At 35.0% G+C, this 22,092-nt stretch overlaps 1 protein-coding gene across 1 annotated transcript in view; it reads right to left on the reverse strand.

Moving 5' to 3' along the window:
• LOC129220552 (myelin regulatory factor-like) overlaps positions 1-22,092 on the reverse strand; it is a 73,084-nt gene that overhangs the window by 25,838 nt on the left and 25,154 nt on the right. Inside the window, exons 7-12 of the mRNA XM_054854983.1 lie at positions 18,179-18,318; positions 12,151-12,331; positions 6,282-6,477; positions 2,747-2,823; positions 1,856-2,063; positions 915-995 (exon numbers count right to left, since the gene is read on the reverse strand). Coding sequence (XP_054710958.1) covers positions 915-995; positions 1,856-2,063; positions 2,747-2,823; positions 6,282-6,477; positions 12,151-12,331; positions 18,179-18,318 — 883 coding nt within the window. The remainder of the gene's footprint in view (positions 1-914; positions 996-1,855; positions 2,064-2,746; positions 2,824-6,281; positions 6,478-12,150; positions 12,332-18,178; positions 18,319-22,092) is intronic.

Here is a 22,092-nt window from a genome sequence, read left to right on the forward strand (position 1 = left end):
CCATAGCAGGTGGCGAACGATGGCTAGCGAGGGAAGTGAGCAGAGGGCGGAGCCAATTAGTATGTCTGATGACAAATGACGTTCTTTTCCAAGCGTGCTATTTACTGAAGGATATCAGAATAAGGGTTTATAGACCGCAAGTAGCTAAAATTAAATTTTCAGTTTTTAAAATTTTTTGCTTTTAAAGTGAGAATTTATCTCGATGTTAGAAAAAAACACAAGTTAAACACTTCTGTTAGACTGCATCTTTATAGCAATGTGATGCAATAGAAACATAAACTGATCATTAATTTCCATACAGATATTATCCTTTCTAGCTATTTTAGTTATCAAACAGGACGTAACATCATCTAATTGTCGGCTCTTATTCTGCTTTCTACTATTGACTGTCATGTATTCTGCTTTCTTCTGCATTGTGTTTTCAATTGTTCTATTTCCTAATGCAGAAATAAATTTCTGTCGTAATGCTTTAATGTTTCGTAGTTCTGCCACATTCTGTTTTTGATCTTATACGTATTTCAAATAAACTGCAGGAAGCACTGCAGTATGTAGCTGATGGCGACTGAAAGAAGTAAAACCAGTACCGACTCACTTACGTAGGATCTGTCCACCTAATGAGACATTTACTTCGTCCGCGCCTGAGTTAAAATGTTTTACCTCTTTGGCTAGTTCCTTAAAAGGTCGCATGGTGTCGCATTTAAACTGTAGAACTGTGAATTAACAGATTAACTTTCTCATTGTGCAGTACTCAAGAACAACCAAGCCATTATAGTAGATTAATTGTGCTTTTATCTGTTGCCTCAGAACAGTTTAGATTTCTTAAATGGATTCGTGATGCATTACTTTGTCATAAGAATACAGCGAGAAAAATATTAGTCCAAAAAATAAGAAGAAAGATAAGGAAAAGCACTTACGTTATGGAATATGGAATCCAAAGTATTTCCTTTCTGCCAGGACAACTCCATATCATTTTCGAATTGCCCCGGATTTGAAGCCTGGGAGGAAAAGAATACACGTTGGTGAGTTTACAAAGAGAATTCAGTGAACCAGCTTTTAACCATAAGAAGAGATATCAGATAACCCCCGTTTACACTCCAACCAGTAGTTGATAAATATTGCGTCTGAAATATCCCGTTTTCCACCTGATATGAAATAGTCGGACATTCTACCTGCACTGATCCGCTTTTCCCCCCTGATTGGCAATTTTCTCATCGCGGTTGGAAAATATCTGCAACGAACCGGCTTTTGTTCAACGTAAAGGAGCATTCTATATCGCTACAGTACGCGAACAGCGAAGGCTGATCCTCTTTTTTCTTTGTGCTAATTATTATACTTATATGATTCAAACTGTACTACACAGTAGATGTTCGCAAAAAAGCAACTTTTTAAAATTTAGTTTGTTTTCTTTTTTATTCCAGTTCAACTGGAATTTCTCATAAATATCCCAGTTTGGGAGTAACAAATCTTCTCATGCTTTAAATTTTCAGATCAATCAAAAGATCTGATTCTTTAAATAATAGAGAATAAGATGAAATTCGCTCGAATTTTCAACATAAGAAAATTAGAATGACCATAATTAAAGTTTCAAGAATAGGAAAAGAAAAAAAACATGCCAAAACTTCTTTGCTTATTGCAATGTATTTTGACTCCTTTTTGACCCTTTTTTATTTTCGTATTGAAGAATCGTTTACGCAATGTATGCAAAAGCAAAGACTTGGCACTTGACAATGAACAACGAAACAGATCTTGCCGAAGCTTTTCTCGCAATTTTCAAGAGACACTCTCTCTACTAGAATACTTACTCTGAGATTAAATCCCGCCAGTAAATTTTGGACAGAGAGGGTTAAAGACTTACCCTAACAATTATCTTTTCAGATGCATGGGCGCAGACTGTAACTGGTGTGGTGTCACCTGCGACATGCGCGCAGAGGCTGACGACCAGAAAGAAGAATCTCTGGTCGGGGTTGGGCTTGCCCTTCTTGCGCATGTTGTTCGAGGTGGTCTCGCTGAAGTGCAGACGACCTACCGTGGTTTTGGTCACTTGGTCAGTCACCATTTCCAACCTAGGGAAGGAGAGTCTGCTCTGAGTGAGTCAGGAAAGTCATTAGAGGAAAGATCCAGTTCTACTGTCCGACCACGTTTTAGCATGGAAAATTGACAAGCGATCAGCTAAGATAATTCTATCTGAACAAGGCAAGGAGAACAGCAGGAAAAATTGCGAGGGAATTGAGAAGCGCGTATTTTGTTCTTTTCAATTTGAGCCTGCTTTAAATTCGGCAAACTGCCACATCCATGAAAAGCATTAGATGCGTCCGATTCCAGATGTTTGCCTTTCCAACTCATCAGTGGTCGAACAGTGCTGCTGTTACGAAAGATACGATTTGGTCAAAGGTTCAGATCAATCCGTTATCACGGATTGCGCAAAAGCTTCTCACTTAACCATTGCCTAGTGGTGTATCGTTTATGTTTGTTGGTTAAAAGTTTCTGCCCCCCCCCCTTTTTTTTTCATGCGTGCGTGTGTGTATAAGGCAAAAATTAGTGCTAGTAACAAAGTGGTAAAAATAACTCATCAAATTATATGATCTTAAAAGTTCAACTAGCATAAAACATAATCGTTTATTAATTATGCATAGGGTAGAAAAATTGATTTGAATACGTAAGATTAGGTTATAATTTAAAGAACATTAAATTGTTTAGTAAGAATTAATCTGAAGAGGTAAAGGTTTTTAACTTTAAAAATACTTACGGAACCGGGTGGAAAGGTCTCTTGCTCCTGTCTGACTGTGATTGCTCCACTTTGATCATTTGCGTCGGCGATTCCATCTAAAAGAATTTGTTTGTTTTTAGAGAAGACAACTAAAGAACACGATGCACGCACAATTGTAAGGCTTTTACAGTTACACACCGAATTAATAAATTTATACTTAAATAATAGCAACTGAAGACGAAAAGTTTGTTACTAAAAATTAAAATCAGGGGACGGCCTATCCACTTCCCGTATTTGGAAAAGATGCTGCGTGAGTTGTTGTAGGGATGTGGTGGTGGAAAAGGTGTGTGAAGTTTCCTCGTGTGCAGAAGGTATGTGTGATTATTCTCAAAGGGCGAAACTTCTCTACCCTATAGTTTTGTTTGATTTCTAAATATCCTTCATATACTAGATATAAGAGTGAGTGCATACACTACAGAACAAAAGCAGAGCCTAGCCCGCTAACTGGAATATCGGCAAAAAGAACTTCTTACTAAATACAATAAATTTTCAATGTACCAAATCGCTGTAATTTTTCATGCACACGTAAAATTTCAAGCAGTTCCAATGCCCCGGCGCTGTGAGCATCAACATGAGCTGTGGAGGAGTATATTTGTAAGACAGGCAATTAGAATTACGACTGAACAAATACTTAGTAGAGAGAATAAATTCAAAGATATTGTTATTTTTTCTGACTCCCTTTCGGCCATTCAAGCAATTGCAGCCCATAATATAGCAGATTCAAATGTGTTGAATCATCAAGTGTTGAATCATGTAGACAAAATCTTCGACTCTTAAGTTAAAGGGGAATGAATGTCCTCTTACAATGGATTCCATCCCATTATGGAATCACTGGAAATGAATGCGTCGATAAATCAGTAAAAATGGGAGAAAAAAACTTTACAATCAAATAACCGCGAAGTACCATTTACATCAATGAAAAGAATAATTAAAAGTACTACAAAGAAAAATTACAATACAAAATTTTATAAAGAAATTTAAAAAAAGGAATGAAGGGAGACGAATTTCAAAATTTCAGATTCTTCCAGATCTGTTGCAGTTGCAACATTTTGTTTGGAAGCTGGTCACGGTTGCCTTGCTAAACATTCGCATCGCATTGGCATACATAATAGTCCCAACTACACTTTATGCAATAAAAATATAGAGATGGATAAAGCACATCTACTCGATTGCTCTTCTTTGAACGAAGAAAATCTTTGCGAACGATATTGGCGTGCCAGGGAGATGATGATGCTGACATTTAATGACTGAAATATGTTGTATTTCATATATTTATACATAATTTTTCATATTTTAAATGGTTGTTCATTTCTTTATTTTGTTGTTGATAATTTTAGTGTTTCATACATCCATGATGAAAAATCAAGTGCTTTTGTCCTGTTCGGCTGGAAAAACTATACACGTTGTAAAGATCACTGTGCAGGATTTTCTTAAAATTTAATCAGAAAATCGCTCAGCAGTTGAATGTTTAAGCGCTAAACATATTGTGGCTTCCTGGATGAAAGCTCTCACACGTGTTTCTTTTTTCTGGATTCTAAAGGTTTGAGTTCGGCGGAGCCTTCTTGTTTTCGGTGCAGTACACGTGGCTCTTAAGTTTAATACCCAAACATGATTTTTTTCCCATTTGGAACAGAATCATGTCTCCCAAATTGGAAACGTATGCGAAACTCCTGCTGATTAGTAGTGAGAAAAAAAACATCATTTTGAATACGCTCCTGCACAACACATGACGATGCTCACAGCGCCACGCTATCGCAACTACTGCAAATGGCACGCATACTGCTTTGTATACACACCAGTTCTCATGCAGTATTCCCACCACAACTCAGACTGCGTCTACTACAAGTATGAAAGCTTGATGTGACAGTCCCTTTACATGACGCATCTAATACCCCAAAGAAGGAGTTGTGTTACCCGTGTGTTTTCAATACCAGTGAAATTGTGATGCACAAAATATTGAAAATCAATTACTTTCTTTACTAATAATAAAGCTGAAAGTCTCTCTGTCCGGATCTCTCTCTGTCTGTCAGGATCTCTGTCTGTGTGTCAGGATCTCTGTGATGCCCATAGCGCCTAGACCATTCGGCCAATTTTCATGATATTTGGCACAAAGTTAGTTTGTAGCATGGGGGTGTGCACCTCGTAGCGATTTTTCAAAAATTCGATGCGGTTATTTTTCTAATCCAATTTTTAAAACATTTTCCAGAGCAAAATTATCATAAGATGGTCGAGTAAATTCCGAAATTATCATTACGTGGAACCGTTACATAGGCGCAAGCCAATTGGCGAGAAAATCCACCGTACATTATTTGTAAATATACAGGCAAACCAAAAGACCTTTTAATTTTCTATTACGTGCAAAGCCGTGCGGGTACCACTAATATTAAATACAATAGTAGGATTGAAGTAAAATAGTAAAAGTTAAAATGCTATTTAAACTGATAAAAAACAGCGTAGCTCAAAATTTGTAAATTTTTGTGTACAGGCGTTTTGGGTTACAGTAATCCATTTTCAATGGTATAAGACGTGGGCTTAGGACATAAGAACATTGAACACTGCTTTTACCAGTTGGTTTTTCATCCATAATCTCAAGCCTTCTGTGTTGACAAAAGGGCTTCACGTAATCCCCGAAATACTTGTATGCAATAATTTGTGACTTTTGTTTATTATTAACGTTTTTTTCATCGGATTTTTCAGTACGAAGTTTTTTTTTCGTTATTTCTTAATGTTCGAGTTAGATGAAGTTTGATATCAAATAAAATCTTAAATTTATGAAGCTGTGTTTCATGCTCACTCATGCACTTTTCCATTCAGTATGTCAAAAGAGTGAAGAAAACGTCCATGAAAAGTTAGGCAATGAAAAACATGTGAAGCATGCCGAAGTATAAACTAGGTAGTCTAGTATAAAATGGATCAAGTCCATGTATAGTAGGACTTGATTCACTTCAGGTTTGAACGCCTCATTCAACACAAAACACTTAGAGCTCTTATTATATGGCGCGTTCTGAGCTAAAGTGGATCAAACCGATTATGGACTAGATAAATCATTTTAGCTAAACTGGTGGAATAGGCAATTTGTCACGCAAAATTATTCTAACAAGCGGGATAATCCATTATCCGAGATAAAAATAACACACATCAACGGTTTAGCACTCTGAAATTTTACTATATTAAACGGGATGTTTTTTTATCCGATATTCCTATAACCGGACTTGACACAAGCCGGGCTTAACAAGTTGCATTTCTGACAAAAGCTTATGAAAACATGTTATACCTTACGTTTACATTTATTTGTATTTAGAACTGCCGCTAGGGATTTCTTGAGGAAGACCATGTACTAGCGCTTCTAATCCATTACATATGATATTCTTTTATATTTTTGATACAGATTTACAAAAACAGTAAGAAACATTTTTTTTTACAGCACAAAGATGGAAAGGAACATTCGTAGTGAGGGTGGGAGTAAAAACTACCACCTCAAGTGATAATTACGTAGCATACTTCGCATTCTTACTTTTACTCCATGGAAGTGAAGAGCGAATTTTTCGATCGCTTTCGGGCCATCAGGTGTCTGTGCAAAGTGTGCTTCGGCTAGCGGCTGCACATGCACGGTCACTTGAAAATGATTCTTCTTCTGGCAGACGAAAGATTCGTCGGCGTTGCTGTAGTTAAAGCCCTTGTCGGCATCCACGCGGAAGTTAGGAGAGGAGCTAAAATGAAGTCAATATTTAGAGTCATTTCAATATTTGATGCATTTTAAATAGAGCGTACTGTCAAACCTCGGATTGTATGGAATTTTCAAACTTCCAGAGAAGAAGACTCGATCTGAACGAGGGGGGAAAGTAAAAATTTGATGCCGTTATTCCTCTCATTTGAATGAGACTCTGCTTCTGTAAAAGCTGGCATCGCTAAAAAAATAATAGGTTCGTCCATTTCCAGCTGTAAAACGGATGTTTGTCTTTCCATACAATCCGTGGTCAGATTATACATATGAGGCAGTGAGAAGCAATGGGATGCAAGTGGCAAAATTAAAAATTTGGAGATGACCAGTACAAATGGTAGGTGAACCTCTCCTTTGTCCTAAGGTAAGACATAGTACTAGTAGCCCTGGTACGTGCTGTGTTATACAGCATGATTTAGAAAACCTTTTCAATGAAAGCCTACCCGGATCGCAACTTTAAACCTGTTTTACACAAAACTTGAGAATGTTCACTTTCATCCATTTGCTTCTCACTGCCTCATATGTGTATGCACATAGGCGTCGGAACGGGGGGAGCTGAGGGAGCTTGAGCTCTCCCTGGAATATTTCAGACCGGCTTAGCTCCCCCGGAAAATTCTTGCACTGCTGCTTTTTGCCGTACATTGTTTACCTCAAACCTGATTTCAAAAATGTGATCTGCCTTTTTTGGGGAATTTCGGAATTTCTACCCAATGAGAAGCAAAAGCAGTGAGCAGGCGGAGTGGTCAGTGCACTTGAATTCACCTTCACCTTTTTTTTTCACTGTTTAAACACTCTTGATTGTCGAAATGTGGGAAAGTGGACTCTACTCCGCGGCCTGCGAAAATCAGTACCAGTCAGAGGCGTAGCATAACCAAACATTTTTTTTTTGGGGGGGGGGGCACCAGAGCCATCACCAAGAAAGGTTTTGCTACCCCCGGCCGCCCAGTTTTTCAGAAATGGCGTCACTAATTTCATATTAGTAATGAAAAAAAAAAAAAGCAGAAAGGAAACCTTTACGATTTTAAGAACATGTAATAGAAATGATAAGTGAACAAATAGAATAAAAGTGTTGAAAAGAGCTTTTTCTGCAAAATTTGAAAGCAAATGCAATCTCTGAATATTATTTAGGAACATCCAAGCAAGGTTATGCATTATGATTTACCTCTGAGGAGCGCTGATACGAACGTTTCGAACATTTTTTAACGAAAAGAAAGTATTCAGTGTTTAGTACAAATCTATGACAAGCGTCAGTCAAGTAAAAAATGAAAACGTAAATAAACATAACTTCATAGGGGCTGCCGGCATTTTTAAATTTCTTTTTTTTTCTTTTTCTTTTTTTTGTAAAAATATCATCATGAAAATAGTGATTAAGTAGAGAAAAATATATGTGCCACCAAAATACATTTTAATTAGAGAAAAAGTTGAAACAGAGTAAGGCGAGATTTAAAAATGTCATGACTAGTCACACCACTGCTAGTGTGCCAGTTCTAAGTGTTTAAATACAAAAGGCGAAATTAAACGAAAATTTTATCGCGATGTTCTGGAGACATGACATCTAAAACAAATGAAAGTGTAAAAACTAAGATAAGTCTGAACTACCAAAAAATTCATTATTATTATTATTATTGACGGGGGCCGGAAACGCTTGTATTTCAAACAAATAAAAATATAAGGCTAGAAATTGAAAATTTCATTATGGAAAAACCAAACCACTCAAATAATTTTGGAAATGAATAGCACCTGAGAGCGAAGACACATTGGCTTGGTTGGATAAAGCAGCGTGCTAATGAGGGAAAGGGTGGGGGCTCAAATCTGGGCCGAAAAATATCGTTTTAATGGGTTTTTGTTTTTTAGCAGAATTTTAATCCAAGTTTCTACTAATACGCAAAATTCTAAGCTGTACATCTGTTGTTGTTAAAATCAGGAAACAAAACATTGATTTTAAGAGGGTAAATCGAAGTTTGACTTTGCAGAAGGATAAATTTCAATTTATTTTGCTGCTTTACTACGAATTGCTTTGGTATATAGCATCTCGAGGTTGCATTGAAGTCAGGAAATTCTTCCTTTGTACTCGAATGCTTCGCGTGGGTCAACTAGTCATCTAAAATTGCGTTTCTGGAATTTCACTATCGGAAAATTGCTGAAGACGGATCCCGAACCTCTCCTCCCAGTAACATAGCCAACTATCATCTAAAACTGCGTTTTGATAACTAACTTCGAAAATTTTATGAATGAGCTTCAGCCCCTCCACCTCCGCCAATATAATTTAAAATAATATTAAATTTCGTTTAAGGTCTTACCTTTCAAATAATTACTGGGGTAAAGCACCCGAAAACTCACCCCTAACATCATTAAAAGTCAAATAAAATTGTTTTTGGAGCTCCAATTTGGAAAAATTTCCAGTCTTCATAACGATATCAAAGATGGCACACAGCTGCGTTTCTTAGATTGTTCATTTTCGACAAATTTCTGGGGGGGGGGGCGGATTTCTCCTCTAATTATCATCTCCGAATAATGTCTAAAACTGCGTTTTCAGAACAACAATTTTGAAAAATTTCCAGGAAGAACCCTAAAATACCAACCTCCTTAACGTAATTAGAGAAAAAATATAAAATTTTTCAAGTTTCAATTTCGAAAAATGCCGAGGAAAACGCTCCCAGGCCACTTTCCACCCTAGCATTAACAAAGATCATCTAGAATACATTTTTAAGACCACACAAATTAGAAAAAACATCCTATTTTTGATTTTTGGGCTAATTTCTTTATAATTCTGGAACAAAAGATTAAGTGTTCTAGCAAACTGGGGGTGATGAGTCAGTTTGGCATTTAAATATGAATAGCATGGGTGCTCCAGACATAACTAAAAAAGATTGCTAAGGTTGTTTGTACTTGTTCAAATAATTTCAACTTTCCAAAAACTTATCTCATTTTAAGTTATCTGACGCCTCAGATTGCACTTTACGAAGTTACAATTATTCTTGTTTTTTTGCTTTCTAAATTACGGTTTTTTCGTCACTTACAGCTATATTTTCATGACAAAATTGTTACTTTTCATCAACTATTGCAGAAAAAAAATCCGAACAATATTATTATATTAATATTTTATAGTTTCTATCAAAGACTTTTACAAAAGCTTATCTGAACAATATAATATATAACGAAAATTTCATTTTAACACATTTTCAACGTTCTGTTTCTCCGCCCACCTGTTTCATCTATTCGCCTTTTTCTAGTTCTCAGAAAATAAGAAATTCTTCTAAATGCTACGCTGTCGAAGCCTCTCCTTTCCTCCAAAATTATTACAGAGCACCTCAAATTTTGTTTTCAAGACTCCGACTCCCTGAAAATTACCGGAGAGAATCGATTACCCTCGATATCTTGCCATCCAACAACATGGGAGATTATGTAATGTTCCGTTTGGGACTTCAATTTAAAAAAAATTGCTGGGCCCCTAACGCCAACAAATATAACAATTTCGAAAAAAATAACGAGAAGGAATCTCTGAACTTTTTCTGATAACACCATTGAAAAACGCTCTCTAGTAGGACTTCAAGTTTAAAAGTTTCCAAAGTAGAGCCCTAGTACAGTCTTTTCCTCTGACATCTTTGAAGGTTGTCTACAATTACGTTTAAGACTTCAAAATCGAAATATTGGGCGGGAGATGTAAATCGATTCGAAAAATCGATCGAGGACAATCCTTCGAGTCGTATTTTCACTAAAGTCAACAAATATGGTATACAATCGCGTTTTTAAGACATTAATTTCGAAAAATTTTCAGGGAAGTTATTCAAAACTTTTCTCCCCTCAACATTACCAAAGATCGCCTAAAAATTCGTTTTTAGAACAAGAATTCTGAAAAATTTCCGGGGGAGGATCCCCGAAACTCCTCTATTTCTACGTGCTCATCATCGAGTACTGACTGACCTTCTTTCTAAACCAGAAGTTTTATCACCTCATTCTCTCCACAAACAATTGATACAAGATAAAAAAGAGATGGAAGCTTCGAAGCTAATTTCATATGTAGAAAAAAAAATTAAAGTCCCCCCCCCCAATTATTTTAAGGGGCCACTGCTTCTGCCCCTTACATACCAGACACTTCTCATAATGTGTCCCAGCCCCCCTACTTCTACAAAGTTCCTACGCCTCTGTGTATGCATGCTTGCACATGTATACTAGTGGCGAAAACTTAAGGTCACGTAGTTACTGCAATTTTGTTCATATTTACATATTTATTTAGGTATTTTTTTCTTGAATAAAGTATGAGTTGAATTTTTACATATTAAACTAAAACTAAAAACACTTGAACAAAAGTGCTTGTAAGTTTGCGGCACGAGTCATGATAAAAACTTTAAATGAACCAGTCATAGTGTCAGAGGGATCTTATACAGTGCTGGCCAAATTATTAGACTAAGACTGTTTTGAAAGCAAATTCTGATTACATAACTATAGACACATTAACGAACAGTGAAATAATTATCTAATATTTAGTATGCATTCCCTTGTTCTTGATGAGCATTTTAAGTCTTTTTGGAATATACTTTTCACAAGCTTTACACCATTTCTTAACTTTTTAAAAAAAGGAGGTAAAAAATTGTTTATACTCACTGTTATATATACTCACATACACACTCACTAATTACCTAAAGCTAACTTTAAATATAAAAGAACACACTAATAAAAGTAATAAAAGAACTAGTGAACTGTTTAAGCTGATTGAGGTTATGTTCCTGGTAGCTAGATAAACAAAGAACATAAACAAAGCAGACAGTGCTGCCACCTGCAAAAATTAAATTATGCTAAACTAACGTAATAACCAGTGTACAGTATGTACTGTACTTTAACAGTAAAATAAATATTATTTTAGTACAAATAGTGTACAAAAAAAAAAAACCTCTTTAGTCTAATAATTTGGCCAGCACTGTAGGTTGTTTATGCTCTGTTGAAATCCATCGTACTAAACCATTGCCGAGGGTCTCTTTTTATTATTTATACTGTTTTACCTATACATTCTCGAGACTAAAAGCTGAATAACCACACAATTTTTTGAAGCATTTTTGCTTATGAAGGGAGAAAACTACACGTTTCACAGGAAATAAAAAGTCTTATTACATGTCTTTGGAGTGCCAAATCTTTACCCAACGATTGCAGTCTGGAGTGATGGCAGTCTATTACGATTGATATGCACCCTCTTTTTAAGCACATTATCTTTTCAGATCTCTACAACTTTTGAAACCAAGGGATATTCCTGTGTTTCGGGAACTTGATTGTTTAACTTGATATATGAATATAGAGAAAATAACGTCTTGTTTGTTGCAAGGATGCGGAATAGGAAGGAAAATGAGAAACTCTGACCCCGACTCCTAAAATGTTAAAGCTTTTGATTCCAGCTCCATTAACCCAAAACCATTTAGACTCTGACTCCGATTCCAGTAGCTCAAAAGCAGTCAATGGCAGAGCAGTGGACTCGGAGGGATGATGAATGGTTCCAGTCCCTAAAATTTTAAAGATTCCTATTCCTTTACCCCAAAATCAGTCCGATTCTAACTCCGTCGCCTTGTTGCTTGATGCATGTTCTCTGAAATATACCGTAAGAAAATCCATGCCTCTCAACTCATGGTGTTTAACTGACATGTTTGGGAAAATATGAAACAAAAAGTCTTACATTTCCTTCATATCTTTGTCTAGGAGTTGAGCCCAAGTGTTTTGTTGAAATGCTTGAAATCGGATGCACTGATAACTGGAATCGACGAACAGAGCATTGGCGTCCGCGGCACTTAGTTCGAAGTTGTAATCATCGTCGCTAGATGGCAGCACTGATGTAGATGGGTCTGGTGAAGGAGCGCCTAGAAAACATCATCACATCTCATTAATTTCTAAATTAACATTAAAATTTAAACTCATTACTTTAAAATTTACGTAAAGAGATAATGTTTTCATGAAAAAAACAAGTGACAGTTAATACTGCAAATATGTGAACTGTTGTGACAAAGAAATTTTACCCAGAGCTCATTGACCTCAAAGTAATTAAATTTGAAGTTAAATTTAAAAAGAAAAGAAACTGTGGAATTGATTAAAAAAAATTGTTTACACGTGTTTTGGGCCTACATGTAACCCATTTTACAATGGCTTTCAGACGCTAACAGAAGAGTGGGCACTGACTCGTTAAATTTCATACTCTACTTCTACTAATTTTCTTGCAATTTTAAATGTGTCACATTTAAAACTGCTGATGTGAAATGCAAATAAATAAATAAAGGTAATAAATAAATAAATAAATGATAAAAAAAACTAAAGTATGATGTGCGAAGTTCATTATGAAGGATTAGGAACTCTGCAATGATGAACAGCAGTTAGAAACTGGCGCGCACAGTATTTTCAAGCTCTATTCAACTAATACAGCAACTGATGAGTAATCAAACTAAAGAGGAGAAAGAAAAAAGAGTTTGCAGAGTAAGCTCCTCCCAAGGACGATTAGTATCGAGGGCGTGCACCATCGCGCGCCCTTGGTGGATTGGTGGTGCAACCGCTCAATTATTACAAAGAACAAGAGTTCGCCATTAAAGAAAATTTACCTAAAAACGGCCCCCCTCCCTGAAAAAATTCAATTTAACAATCTGTGCGAGCCATGATTCCCTTTTCGCAGATATCCCTGTATAAAACCTACGTAGTACGTAGGTTCACACGCATTTGGTAAACGACAGACGCAAATCGTCAACAGCAAAACAGTAACCGATCAAAGAGGAAGACATTGTGGAGAAGAGAAATTAACTGACAATTTGATTCACTGGGGTTAACCAGGGCATTACTTTTGAGGGTTTGAGGATACGATTACAGTTCTCCGGATGAATGTGTTAGTTAAACTTTTTAATGACCAATAAAATCTAGAACTGGCAAATTCTGCAGGAAGCACAAAACACTCTTTAAATATAGCATCAAATTCTTTATTTTTAATTTCATTTAAAAAATGTGAGTAGAAATTGAAAATTTGGGGGTTTTTAGACATACGTTCCTGAGAACTCCAAGTTTTTCAGCTCTTTTCCAGCTATCGTATATATACTGGCTTCGAATTCAAAAAGGGATTTTTCACTTTTAAGTTAAAAACTCTAGATCAAACTCAAATTAAGAATCTTTATCAAAGTTCTAATCTGATATCTGAAATTAGTTTTAATTTCAAATTTAACAGCTTCGTATATAATTCACACAACTATGTAAATACTGTTCCTCCTGAACGAGCAAATTTACTCTCAGATAATAAATATTAGTATTACTTTTAAGCACGATAAATATCTTACGTGCTTTGGTAACTTCATTAACGTAAGGTACAATTTTGCTTTAGAATCGTCAGAAGTTTTCATTTCTAAAGGCATAACAGAAAAATAAACGTAGGAATTTAGTGGTGGTCAAAACAGTAAGGACAAAAGAAAAACCCTCAAATCTTGGCTGCATTTTTTCGGAAAGTTATGAAAATTTTATGACTGGAAACGAATGGTAAATGAAGTATACCGTTTTTAATATAAACTTTATACATAAATTTTTAATACTTTTATTAGAAAGGAATTTAGTATTCGTAGAATGAAACTTGAATTTAGACATATGAACGATATGGACAAAATTATATGAACAATTAGATTTGTGTTTTAAAAAGCAAAATTTGCATGTTGTTTTGTTTTGCACACTGCACTACACAGCGATATAAATCTTAGTAAGTGATTAGAGAGGTCATACTCTATTTTTAGTCATGCAGCTAGGTACTAATCTTAAAGAATTTTAGAAAAGAAAAGGGGTTGCTTTAAAAATTTCACGGCTTTTCACGTCGTCAAACATAGTAGCAAATCTGAATAGATAGAGATCGGTCATTTAGAGCTTCCATAAAAATCCCGGCAAATAAAGTAGACAAAAACAAACAGGTGAGAAATCTTCATATTTCTGTACGTGTGAAAGAAAAAAAATAAGACGAGCCGGCTCTAAAAAAAGCATCAAGATACTATATTAGATGGGAATTCAAGTTACGATGCAGTGCTCGAACTGTTCAACATGTTTTACAAGAGAAAAATTTTCATTATAAGAAACTAATGTCATGACTAGGGATTGCAATACTCGACCAAAAATTCAATACCGGTATTCGGTATTTTTAAAACGTAATACCCGGAATTCCGGTATCAATACTGGTATTTGAATTTTTTCAAAAAATGCTTAAAATATATTGTTTCATTGCCACGCTTCATAATTTTGTACAAAAATTGTATTATTTATGAAAACGTATTGGTAAACAAATATAAAAAGAAGGAAAAATCGAAAATCTTAAAAACATATTGCATCTATTGACTCATTTTAGGGCTCAACTTTCCTACAGTTAAAAATACTCTTTCTGAATTCACGCAGGTCGGTGGTACTGTTAAGATTGCACAATACACCTCCTCTAATTGTATGCGTATTATTTTTGGGTAAATTCCTTTGTGTGTGTGTTTCTTTTGTATTGTGTGTATTGTTATTATTTTTTTAATTTACAACTAGTTGCAATTTTTTTCCGTGAGACGATACTTTTCCAATATTAACATCATTTTCTCTTGAGCAGGAGAGGTTTGTGTTTGCTTTTTATTAGCCCTTTGGTTGAAAATTTACGATAAACTTGAATAAACTTGATCTCGTTAGTTTGTTTTTCTTATTCGTTTTCGCTTTCTTTTCAAAATTCTTTACAATTATAATTGTGCAAATGGATGAAAATATGTTTCAACTGATTATGCTTTACTTCTATGCAAATTTTCAAGATACTTTATAATTTCTAAACATTATCTTGCCAAGTGTACAGCCAAATAGTGAGACAATGCTACTGACAGATAATACTGATGACAACAAATTACCATTTGTTATGCTAACAAAAAAAGTCCAGTTGAGACAAATCATTAAGTATTACTGCAATTGATGGTTGGAATAAATTGCTCATAGGACAAATGCATCCTAAATTACTCTCAAAATTAACTTTCACAAAAGGGAAAGTGAGTGATCAGGGGAAAAAAATAAAAAAATAAATAAAATAAAAATAAAAATATATATAAAAATCTGACCTGACCTTTGATCCTGAATCCAACTGAGTGTCCAGGAGGAAGGAATAGACAGGAAATGGAGGAAGAATGGAAGGAAGGAATGGAAGGACAGTGGAAGGAACCATGGAAGGAAACGGAAAGAAAGATCAGGGATGGACACAGAGGGAAATATATGGAAAATGAGCAATAAGCAATCGTGATTGCTCAAAAAAAAAAAAAAAAAAAAAAAAAACATGGTGCTCAAAAGCGCATGAAAATGCAATTTATCTCACCATCTAGTAATGAAAAAATCTTTTTGCAATCTTTCTGCTACTTTTGTTTAATGATATTTTATTAGTTCCTGCTTTTGAAGAAAAATTTTTACATCAATGGATTGACTTTGGTTCTGTACCTTGGAAAAAAGAAATGTGCATTTAAAATATAAGTAGATATTTAATAAGTTAAATAGAGAGAAAATTCTTTAATTTAAACTATTTATTATTTTCAGCTAATATTGAAAATACCGGTACTTTACCTCGGCAAATACCGGTATTATGAAATTGCAAAACTGCTCGAAATACCAGTATTCGGTCTCCCGGTATACCGGTATTGCAATTACTAGTCATGGCCGATTCTTACAAAAGTTCATAAGATAACAAGTGTTGAGCGTGCCAAAAATCAATTATTATAGGCAAAAGGTGGAATAATGTAATATTTTCTGATGAGAAAAAGTTTGATTAGGATGGACTAGATGGTTTTTGCTACTTCTGATACGCGCGATCTCTATGAAGGAAAAAAAAATCTCTCAAAGCGTACATTTGGATGTGGCTAAGTTATGGTCTGAGGAAAATTTGAAACGAACGGAAACTACTCAAATATTTTTTGTGCAGGGCTGAATGAATTATGAGAGTAATAATAATGTACTAAGAAATATTTTTTAACAAAAAACGCCGTTAATTACGAGTGGAGACAATTTGTTCTAGCACGATAATGCCTAATTACATGTTTTTAAAACTTCAAAATCATGGCTTGAAGCTAATTTTGTGAATTTACTTTATTGGCAGGACAAAAATCTCTACCTCAGTTTAATGTAAGTTATGGGTGAGCATTATGGTACCCGAAGTATGAGAAAATGGTATGAGAATCAAGAAATAACTCAATTTCTACACTGAGAAAAACAGAATAAAAATTTATAAGAACGTTCTTTAACTTCCATGACGCCAAGACACATAAAAGAGATTGAAACAAGCTGATGTGTGCCTCACATGACTTCCTTTTACTCCAATTTAATGTCGTTTTCCCATTATTGGTAATTTTAATGTGATTCAATAGCTTACTCTCTGAATATCACTAACAGTGGCCAAATTGAAACCAGATTTTAAAAAAAAGCAAAATTTGTCGCCAAGTTGGCGACAAAACTTGGCGACCAAAAGACTGGCGATATATCGCCAAGTATCCGCCAAATTGTAACACCACTTGAGTTTACATCGAAATTAACAATGATTTCCCCCCCCCCCAAAAAAGGGGTAAAAGACCTGCTTAGAAACACCCGAATGCAACCAAAGGAGGAGCTGCACAACTAGACCCCACTAGGAGCCTACGTATCAAATTTCAACTTTCTAGGACATACCGTTCTTGAGTTATGCGACATACATACGCACATACGCACGCCACGAGAAAACTTGTTGTAACTAACTCGGGAATTGTCAAAATGGATAGCTCGCCTGTCTATGCATTCTTAGGCGATCCACGTGTGGTCGAGTCGAAAAAAACTCTACATTCATTCGGGGGTGAGCAAAATGGAAATTAAGGTCGATTTTTGAGTGAAAATTTTTTCGCGAATACAATACTTCCTTTTTTGTAAAAGGAAGTAAAAACAGTGGAAATTATTAATTACTAGGGTTTTCCAGAGCAAAACATTCGTTGTCCTTATAATCTGTCCAGTTTTAACAATGGCATTTTTTAAATTAATCATGGCAAAGCATTTATATTTTGTGTTTCCAAATGCTCTGTATACCATAATGATTTCTAGCTTAAAACTGCAGTTTATGCACCAATTTCACTGAAATATTTCAAAAATATATTTCTTTTCTGGGCAATTTTCTGTTGTCCTTATAATTCTAACCATCACTGAAAGTCCTTGAGAAACAGACGTACACGAAAAAAAGTGCAAGCATTTATGAAATGTCGAATAAAATGATCAAATTATTTTCATTTATGCTACTTTTATTACGAAACTAGTGGTACTCGCACGGCTTTGCCCGTAATAGAAAAATTAAAAGGTCTTTTGGTTCGTCTGTATATTTACAAATAATGTGTGGTGAATTTTCTCGCCAATTGGCTTGTACCCATGTTACGGTTCCACTTTATGATAATTTCGTAATTTACCCGTCCATCTTATGATATTTTTGTTCTTAAAATTGGAAGAGAAAAAGAACCACATAGAATTTTCAGAAAATCGCTTCGAGGTGCACACCCCCATGCTACAAACTTACTTTGTGCCAAATTTCATGAAAAGCGGCCGAATGGTCTAGGCGCTATGCGCGTCACAGAGATCCAGACATCCAGACATTCTACAGACATCCAGATATCCTCCGGACAGAGAGACTTTCAGCTTTATTATTAGTAAAGATAAAGAAGATAACGAAAGAGAAAATGCCTACTCACTAGGCTCTGTCTTGATCTGCACAGCACCGTAGGCATGACTTCTTGGCGTTTTGGGAGATTCCGGTAACTTACGCTTCTTGCTGGTAGACGTTGTCGAAGTAACCGGACTCGACAAGTTTTCATAAAGGAGCTCCTCATTCCTGAAACAAATCGACAAATTTTCATAAAAGAATACATTATGCCTGAAACGAGTTGGAAATTTTTCATAAAAAAACTCATTCCTGAAATAAATGGAAAAATTTTCATAAAGAAACTTCTCATTCCTCAAACGAATCGACAAATTTTCATAGAGGAACTTCTCATTTCTGAAACTAATCGACAAATTTTCATAAAGAAGCTTCTCATTCCTCAAACGAATCGACAGATTTTCATAAAGGATCTTCTCATTTCTGAAACTAATCGACAAATTTTCATAAACTCCTCATTCCTCAAACGAATCTCTTTAGCAAAGGAATTCTACATTCCTGAAACGAATGTTCGATGAACATGAGACAATGGTTCGCATTGAGCATCCGGATCCCAAATTTACTCTATTCACTGAACAGTTCATAAACAATAAAATAATAGTTTAAAAAACTGAAAAAACACGCTTTTATAGCAAAATGAACTAAAAAGTGAAAAATAATCTTTGGATGATAGTAGTTGACCAATCACTTAATTTTAATGTAGTACAAAAAACCGTGGGGTGCTGTCTATTTACATTTTTGCTTGGACAACAGATGGAAGAAATTCAAGACAACTGAGAAGAAGCCCCCCACGCTTTTTTATATTACATTAAAATTAAGTGATTGGTCAACTACTATCATCCAAAGATTATTTTTCACTTTTTAGTTCATTTTGCTATAAAAGCGTGTTTTTTTAGTTTTTTAAACTATTATTTTATTTTTCTGTTTTTTAGTCTTACGTTGGAGAATGATCAGGCGACGAAATTATTTATAAAACGAGTGCGATGTATTATCTTAAATTTAAGACAAGGGCACTCCGATGGGAAGCTACTGTGAGTCATCGATGTATGTTTGCGGAAATCATATTTATATTTGAAAATTTGAGATGCATTTGAATAAAAGTTTTGTTCAACAATGGTCTGATCAGCAATTGAAGGCTCACCTAAATTTTTGCATGAAATTAGTAAAAAACAATTATATTTCATGTTCTACACTGTCAAAACTACGGGTGCCTTTGACTAACTATTTGGCTCCCTGGGGTGAAAACACCGGGCCTCAGGGTGCAGTAGAGGCTAGGAAGTGTGATCAAGGTGAATGACGCTAATAAATGTGAAAACGGACCTCCCAAATGCATGGGTGAAACGCTGGCGCATGCGCTCTCCGCTCTAACATCATTCAACCACAATCAATGGCGGACGCAAGAATAACTACGCACATGCACTTTCCCATTGAATGAAATACGAAATTGGATTAAAACTTATAAGTTTCTGCGATTTACTCTTCAAAGTTTCGCGTAAGTACATGCATTTGATCATAGTGTAGCTTTTAAGGCTTTCGAACATATTTAAAATTGTTTCAAAGGTACGTTGATTCTTCAGTTAGCCGTTATATACATTTGCTATTCCTATCATGCATAAATTTTACCTAAAAATAGCTATCAGCACCGGATAAGTAACATTTAATAATCAAAACGCCTTAATTAGATGATATTTGAAAAGTTATTTCAACTATTAATTTTGACTATGTGGTTTTACTTGCTTGTATTATCAACAATCTTGTGGATTTTTAACTAAGAGATTCATTGCTAGCAATGTGATGCACTCAGCAAGTGAACGGAAACTCTAATTACGATGATGCAAATAGCAAAAACATAAAAGCACGAAAAAAAAAAAGGAAAGCGGATTGAGAAAAAGAAATTTCTTCTCCGTCTCGATTTTTTTTTTTTTTTTATTTATTTATTATCTCGTGTCTAAGTTAACTAGCTTTCCTCGGCGTTATTGCTTAAAGCGAATGACTGAACTTTTTTCGTCACTCTAGTAATAGTAAGAATGAATAACTCGTTAGAATTTGTTTTGGCTTTTAATTTATCGAAAGACTTTTGTTCTTTTATATTCTTTACGGATATTCAAATGTCGAATCATATATACGTACGTACTAATATGGTGCTCTTTGATTAAAATTTCGAACGTGATGAAAGGTTTTATTTTTCCATGATTGCAACATAATTGAATATTTATTGCTCGTGTAAATGATTTACAAATAGTACCTACGTTCTTCATTTTCGGTACGATCGTGCTGCAGTAAATGTCAATAACATATTAAAATTACTGAGCAATCCAAGTGGATGTACGAAAATTAGTGCACGGCAGACAAATTTAAGTCATGAACACTTTTAAACCATGTTCGAAAGTTGAAATGTGATCAAATGCCTTAAAGTACAAGTTTTAATCATTTTCAGAACTATTCAATGTGGAAAATGTACCAAGACTTAGCTTTTTATAACTCAAAACAATAAATAATAATGTATACAATTGTTTACGGAAATGCACACAAAACCGAGGGGGGGGGGGGTGCTCAGCAACAGAAAACAGAGGGTGCCAATGTTCTGCCATAGGGTTCCGTTTTTCACCGCGGTGCACGCTGGGTGAAGGGTGCCGGTTTTTCGCCCGTGTTAAGGGTGCAATTTCGGCACCGTAAAGAGTGCCGCTGGTGAACAAGCTTTTCACCCTCGAAAAGTGCCAAATGCAACCTGTAGTTTTAACAGTGTAATTACCTTGGAACATTGGAACAAATTTTATCTGATGCAGAAAAATTAAAGGTTTTTGTAGATATTTTTGAATAATTTTTGCGAGCATTTTTTAATGTATTTTTTTAAATTTTCCTTTTTCACATTGTTGGATTTATGCCAAAATATTGATTGAAATTGGAGGAAACTGACAATTAAAAGAGTTAATTAATTAATTTAATTATAGAATATTGCATTGTCATCCGGTCTGAGGTCGCGTGCCAAATTTCAAAAGAATCCGATCGCAGGAAGTGGGCGAAATTTGAGCTGCAAGATTCCGTTACAAGATACATACATACATACAGGTGAAGCTAATAAAAGCGTGTTAAAAATAACTATTATTATTTTTGATTAACTGTTATCTGTACATTCTAGATTATCTGTTATGGTTTATAATAATTGCGACTAAGTGAAATACAAACCAATATATACTTTGAACTCATTTTAGATTATTCGTTATAGTTAATAAATACAGTAAAGCCTTATTTATAGATTCTATTAAATCGGACAGCCATTTAGATATACACTCTAGAAATAAAAGGCAAATTAGCGCAATCATGTATTTTTTTAAGGCACGGATTTTGTTTTCTTGTAACTGTCTCTTATGTAGTTTTATATTTCACTCTCTTGATTTCAAAATGCAATGGGGTTGTTTCCTTCAGTCAAAAATACTATTTTTAGTTACTGAAATTGATAGAATGAGTAAAAAAAAATAACATGGACCCAGAAAATACTTTCATTTTCCCGAAAGTTATTTTTTAATTAACTTTTTAAAATGTCCGATTTTTCAAACAAGGCGTGGTCTTTATGACGTCACAAATGATGCAATTTGGCGCATTTTTCTACCACCTTTCCACGTCATGATAATCAAGAAGCGAATTAAATATTGCGCTCTACGCTTGCTATCAACCATATCATTGCCAATACACGTGAGTAAAGATGCGAATCAAATATTTTTCTCCGTGAATGGCAACACTGAATGGCATTTCATCATTTGTGATGTTACACGACAGAAACGTAAAAAAGAAAGCGCACCGATTTAAGTTTTTTTTTAAAAATATTAAACTTGAACAAATTATTTCAAAAATGGTCATATCCTATATTTTTAAGCATGCCGTTTCAGAAAAAAGTACTTTTAAAATTTTGGAAACGACACCATTCTTAGTGTATACTGTGGTTTGTTT

The sequence above is a fragment of the Uloborus diversus genome, chromosome 4, assembly GCF_026930045.1.
Source record: "Uloborus diversus isolate 005 chromosome 4, Udiv.v.3.1, whole genome shotgun sequence".
Lineage (NCBI taxonomy): Eukaryota > Metazoa > Arthropoda > Arachnida > Araneae > Uloboridae > Uloborus > Uloborus diversus.